This window comes from Gobio gobio (assembly GCF_949357685.1).
Source record: "Gobio gobio genome assembly, chromosome: 14".
Lineage (NCBI taxonomy): Eukaryota > Metazoa > Chordata > Actinopteri > Cypriniformes > Gobionidae > Gobio > Gobio gobio.
Genome location: NC_137107.1, coordinates 18,658,201 through 18,665,198, shown reverse-complemented (window position 1 = coordinate 18,665,198; position 6,998 = coordinate 18,658,201). Strand labels below are relative to the sequence as shown.

The 6,998-nt window shown below is 41.5% G+C and overlaps 1 protein-coding gene across 1 annotated transcript in view; it reads left to right on the top strand.

The window, feature by feature from the left end:
• The window catches only part of trpc5b (transient receptor potential cation channel, subfamily C, member 5b), a gene marked incomplete at its 5' end in the record, with an annotated part of 54,773 nt that overhangs the window by 25,424 nt on the left and 22,351 nt on the right, over positions 1–6,998 (top strand). The window contains one exon of the mRNA XM_079834003.1: positions 1,830–2,025. Within this exon, the coding sequence (XP_079690129.1) occupies positions 1,830–2,025 (196 nt within the window). The remainder of the gene's footprint in view (positions 1–1,829; positions 2,026–6,998) is intronic.

Genomic DNA, 6,998 nt, shown 5'->3' with positions numbered 1-6,998 from the left:
TATCTATCTATCTATCTATCTATCTATCTATCTATCTATCTATCTATCTATCTATCTATCTATCTATCTATCTATCTATCTATCTATCTATCTATCTATCTATCTATCTATCTATCTATCTATCTATCTATCTATCTATCTATCTATCTATCTATCTATCTATCTATCTCTGTCTGTCTGTCTGTCTGTCTGTCTGTCTGTCTGTCTGTCTGTCTGTCCATAAGGCCTATCAACATTCAACCTTCAAACTTTTCTTTAAAACTTTCAAACAAAGCTTTATCAAGTTTGTCTTGATAAACTTTGCTTTTAAAGTTAAAGTTATTATAATAATCATGTCATTATAATTCCTTACGTTCAGTTTTGAATTGCAGCTCTACATCCTGTTTGCTCTTTACAGTTTTTCTCAATTGCTTTGGAACGTTTTTCTTAATATTCTCTAAACTGTAAGTTCAGTTGTCTCACATTTTTGGTTGGACATCAGAACTCTATTGCATGTCTGCAAAATTTAGTTACTCACCCAAAACATTTAATTCACCGTTCAAAACCTAGTTATTGTGTCGGTAAATTGGCCAATGCCAATGCCACCAAAATAAAAAGTGTTTTTGTCATCGTGTGAGCCACACTGGTCAAAATGTTTTTTCACCATGGAAATATTGGCCCCACTTTATATTAGGTGGCCTTAAGTACTATGTACTTACATCAAAAAATAAGTACAATGTACTTAATGTGTTCAAATTGTATTGCAAAACGCCTTTGCTGATATTGAGGTGGGATACGGGTAGAGTTAGGGACAGTTGTGGTGGTATGGGTAAGTTTAAGGGTAGGGTTAGGTGTAAGGGAAGTGTCAACTGTGTAATTACAAATGTAACTACAGAAATTAATTACAGACATAATTACATGCAGGTATTTTTTAAAATGTAAGTGCAATGTAAAAACATGTATGTACACAATAAGTGCATTGTATCAAATGATTAATTAAAATGTTAGTACATTAAGGCCACCTAATATAAAGTGGGTCCGAAATATTTGTTATATACAAATGTCATGTTGTTTTTTCTGTTTTGTTGACGCTAACTGCGTTCTATTCTGTACAATGATGTCAGTTTTGTCTAGCTGAATGCTGATATATATCAGAAATCTTGGGTCATTGGATCATTTTGCATATGACGGCTCACACGATGAAAGAATGTTTTGAAGTTGTGAAGAGTTTCACTGAGAATCAACTCATCAGTTTTGAACTAGCCATGTACATTTAGTTATTGTGCAAATTGTAGGCCTCCTAACTCTTCTGCACACGTGCCAAAACAAAAGCAATTTGCGTAAATCAATAAGAAATTCTAATCTGATTTGAACAAGAAAATAATTGTTCAGAGATCTGAACTTATTGTTTTGAGAGAGAGAAAAAAAAGTCTAATTCGAGAATTGAGCCAAAGTGGTTAAGAAAAACTGTAATTCAAGTTCACAAGTATGTTATCACTTAACTTATACTGTTCAAATATTTTTCAGGGAAATCAAATGTCTTTCTTATATATGTGTCTGCATATTAATCTGGGACAGAAGAAAGTAAATTAACATTGAAAATGTGTCTTTAAATCCTTAAAAAGTTCTCATCTATGTTTAATAAATAAAAAAACAGTATCTGCATTATATTGTATTATATTGTTGTAAATTGGAGGCTGTTTATATAGTGCAGGAAAAATGACTTAAAAGAGCATCAATGCCACCCTTTTAATTCAGTGGCCCAGTTCAGTTCTGCTTCGTGTGTGTGTTTGAGATAATCTGGAGTTGCTTCTTTCTTTATTTCCCTCTCTCTCTCTTTGACTTCTCAGGCTATTTGAAACTCTTCAGTCTCTTTTCTGGTCTGTGTTCGGGCTGTTGAATCTGTACGTTACCAATGTGAAGGCTCGTCATGAGTTCACCGAGTTTGTAGGAGCCACCATGTTCGGCACTTACAACGTCATCTCACTGGTGGTGCTGCTGAACATGCTCATCGCTATGATGAACAACTCTTACCAGCTCATCGCTGTGAGTGCCATCAAATACTGAGGACTATTTTTCACAGTGTAAGGTTTATACTACTTTCACATCAGCTGTTTGGGATTGAAAGTGAGTATAGAAATGAAAGGAAAGAGATTTAGAGCACTTGTAGAGATCTTGTAAAATGTGAAGTCCGATTTAATACATTTTAGTTATGAATTACTATTCACACTTTGAATTCTAGCACAAATAATTCAGGACTCACAACCACAAATGCAGTTGAACCAGATTCTAAATGTCCTAAAATAGCACTGTGCCATATTTGATAGATTTCATCTTATTCATAAAACTAACAGCTATTTGTATCGTGCAATTAATATTGTGCTATTACCATTTGGGTCAATGACAAATAAGAGTGTCCATGAGCAAATCTAGTTTAAAAACACATGTGCCAAGCTCTTAATATTCGTATAGTATTCTGTAGTTTCATACCGTTTTCAAAAACTTTATTTTTAGGTTACATAGTTACACGTTACATGCACTTACTATAATGATAACAGTAAATTATGCATAAGTACAAGTAACTAACTCTAACCAAGCCTTAACCCTAACCATAACCCTATAGTAAGTACATATTACTCAGACTGTCCTCCAAAAAAACCAGACTCTATAGATTGTTTTTTAAGCACCTTATTACGACCTTTATTTACATTTTAAAGTCATGCGCCCTCTAGCTGGCGTAAAAATAATGACAGTGTCGTGTTACGTCTATCGTCATGAAATGACGTATGACTGTCGCTACCAATCAAAATGCGTGTTCATTTAAATGCAATGTTTGGACTTTTTATCACCATTTGTCATATTTTCATTTAGCAAAAATCTTTTTTTATTAACAACTACACCCACCCCACCCCTAAACCTACTCAGTGATTTATAGTGCATATACAAGTTCCCTTGGATCGAACCCACAATTGCATGATCACATGATTACATGATGTATTTTGCAATTCTCTATCAATTGAGCTACGCAAAACCCGAAATATGACACAAATAAAAGGAAACAAAGAATTAAAATGAAAGTGTCCTGTTGTCGATAAGGGCACAACTTTAGTAAACGCTCCTATGGGTCATATTTCATGAATTAAAATGAAAGTGTCCTGTTGTCGATAAGGGCGCAACTTTAGTAAAAACTCCTATGGGTCATATTTCATGAATTAAAATGAAAGTGTCCTGTTGTCGATAAGGGCGCAACTTTAGTAAACGCTCCTATGGGTCGTATTACAGGGAAGAGACAAACGACCTATATAGGTGTATTGGTTGGAGGACATGTTGATATTACTCAGTACTTATTTGTGTAATTACACTGTAACAAAGACACCTTAAAATAATTGAATGACTAAAACTGCCAAAAAAAGCTTTAAAATATATTTTAAAATATTTATAAGGTAAAAATAATATTTTATAAATATAATGAATAAATGTTCATAAAAAGCTAGTTTTGGGAAAGTTGCACCACTTGACATTTTCAATCCTGCACAAATCCTGCACTTATTGACCTTGTGTCACAGACACGTCAGGTTCCAACCTCCACCAATCACAACGCACACCATCCCCTGAGTACTGATCACCATCACCTGCACCTCATCACGGCACTCATCACCAGCACTATAATACACACACTCACACAGCACTCCATGTCCGGTCTCGTTCGCATATACTCTGTGCTATGCTTACCTCAAGGACTTCTCTTCGCATACTTACCTGTCTCCAGCGTGTCTCCTTCCCTTTGTGTTCCTCGTCTGCTGTGTGGGTGTGTTCCAGTCAGCTCCTCAGTTCTCCAGCGATCTCCAAGCTCCAACGTTCATCTATCTGCAAAGCAAAGGACAGTAACTATCTCTATCATATCCATTCAATATGCCGATTCCATCTGGTCACAACAGGGCGCAGTAACGCAATCCTACTCAGCGTTTATTTCCCACTTCCGGGAAGTGTTTGGGAAACCGATCACAGATTCTTCAGCTGGTGATAAACTTTATAATTTAAAACAAGGATCCATGTCTATTTACGATTATGCTTTGCAATTCAGAACGCTTGCAGCAGTCAGCGGATGGAATGAACAGGCGCTGATAACAACATATCGGCAAGGATTAGAACCTCGGGTACGGCTGCATCTCGCTGCATGCGAGGACTCCATCGGCCTTGAGAAATTCATCCAGCTCTCCATTCGCTGTGCCATTCGCATGCAAGCGTGCATCCAAGAGCACCAGGACCAGTATTCCATCAACGTGCCCTTCCGCCGATCCGAACCCGTCAGCACCCCAGAACCAGCCCAAGAACCCATGGAAATAGAAAATTCCCGTTTGTCTTCTGAAGAACGCCGCCGTCGGCTGACCCTTCGTCTTTGTCTCTATTGTGGTGAACCTGGGCATGTCATTGCTGCATGCCCCACACGACCCTCACGACCCATGGTGAGTGCTATTATTCCTGCTACTCATAAGATGAAACCACTCACCACTGTCGTCATCCTTACTACCGCTTATGTCTCCCTTTCAGTGGTCGCGCTCCTCGACTCGGGGTCAGCCGGCAACTTCCTCTCCGGTGCCATCTGCCGCCAACTACACCTCAAGACCACTCCGTCTCCGACCATCTACAGGATCAGTTCCATAACCGGCAGACCCCTCAGTCGCAAGAGCGTTCGCACCGTGGCTGGACCAGTTACACTACAAGTGGGTTTATTACACCGTGAAGAGGCTCATATGCTGGTTCTGGAGGATTCAACTGCTGACGTGGTTCTGGGGCGCCCCTGGTTGAAGCAGCACAACCCTACCATCTCCTGGAAAACGGGCGAAATCCTGAAGTGGCGCGACACTTGCTTCTCTCGCTGTTTGACGGAACTTCCTCTTCCACCATCTTCTCCGCCTGATTTAACTCTCTGTGCCACATCCATCGAAAGTCCAGTTGAACAACGCTCAGTTGATGTCCCCAAGTGTTACGCCCCCTTCAGAGATGTCTTCTGCCCGCAACGGGCTTCCAAGCTGCCTCCACACAGGCCATGGGACTGTGCCATTGACCTGCTTCCGGGTGAACCAGTACCAAAGGGTAAGATATACCCATTATCCATCCCAGAGGAGAAGGCCATGGAGGATTACATCAAGGAAGCCCTCGCCCAAGGTTACATCAGGCCGTCTAATTCCCCTGATGCTTCCAGCTTCTTCTTTGTGGCAAAAAAGGACGGAGGCTTGCGGCCATGTATCGATTATCGTTCTCTCAATAAAATCACCGTCAAGTTTCGATATCCCCTTCCTCTCGTCCCAGCGGCCCTGGAACATCTCCGTGGTGCCACTGTGTTTACCAAGCTGGACCTCCGCAGCGCTTACAACCTCATCCGGATACGTGAGGGGGACGAGTGGAAGACTGCCTTTATTACCCCTACTGGACACTATGAGTATCTCGTCATGCCGTATGGATTGGTAAACGCCCCCTCCGTATTCCAGGATTTCATCCATGAGGTGCTCCGGGAGTTTCTCCATCGATTCGTCCTAGTCTACATCGACGACATACTCATATACTCCCGGAGCCAGGCCGAACATCGCCAACATGTTGCGGAGGTCCTCAACCGTCTACGTCAATTCCACCTGTTCCTCAAGGCAGAAAAGTGTTCATTCCACCAAACATCAGTTTCCTTCCTGGGTTATCACATAGACCACAGTGGCATCCGGATAGACGAGAGGAAGGTGGAATCCATCACCAACTGGCCAGAACCCACAACCATCAAAAAACTCCAACGCTTCCTCGGATTCTCCAACTTCTACAGACGTTTCATTAAAGGTTACAGTTCGATCACTCATCCACTCACCAGTATGCTATGCAATAAGCCCAAGTCTCTGTCCTGGAGCCCGGCAGCCACCAACGCCTTTGAACAACTTAAGAAAGCCTTCACCACCGCTCCCTTACTCGTCCATCCAGATCCAGAAAAGCCTTTCATCGTGGAAGTGGATGCCTCCACAACTGGAGTGGGAGCGGTGTTGTCCCAGCAGCAGGGGACGCCTAGTAGACTCCATCCATGCGCCTTCTTCTCCCGCAAGCTCAGCCCGGCGGAAGTCAACTTCTCCATCGGTGACAGGGAACTCCTTGCTGTTAAGCTTGCCTTGGAAGAGTGGAGGCATTGGCTGGAGGGAGCCAAACATGCGTTCCTGGTGCTAACGGATCACAAGAACTTAGAATATCTTCGATCAGCCAAAAGACTAAACCCAAGACAAGCCCGTTGGGCTATGTTTTTCTCCCGCTTCAATTATACCATCTCTTATCGGCCAGGTACAAAAAATATTAAGGCTGATGCTCTCTCCCGTCTTCATGCTCCTGATGAACAAACCGAAGAACCAGAACCCATTATTCATGACACTCCATGTCCGGTCTCGTTCGCATATACTCTGTGCTATGCTTACCTCAAGGACTTCTCTTCGCATACTTACCTGTCTCCAGCGTGTCTCCTTCCCTTTGTGTTCCTCGTCTGCTGTGTGGGTGTGTTCCAGTCAGCTCCTCAGTTCTCCAGCGATCTCCAAGCTCCAACGTTCATCTATCTGCAAAGCAAAGGACAGTAACTATCTCTATCATATCCATTCAACGTCTATATACAACCAGTTAACTCACCTGTGTTACTTCATCTGCTCTACTGAGGTCAAATAAACTACCATTACCTGTTACCTCTGTGTCTGCCTCCTGTGTACTGTAACACCTTGACACAGTCATGAGGGATCTCTCAGATCTGATTTATGTTTCTGCTTGTGAATTTCCCCTATGTTCAATATCCACATGGAATGTTTCCATGCATTTAATGCATATTAAATCCATTTGTGTCTTCATGATACTATTAAGAGACCATCATATTTGAGAAGTTTTGTGACAGTCATTTTTCAGCATGTTAGTTGTGTGCTTATATAAGCTACATTTAGAGCCGTTATCACCACCTGCATGTGTCTCACAATGGGAACTGTTATTCAAGTAAACACAATTCCGAGTAA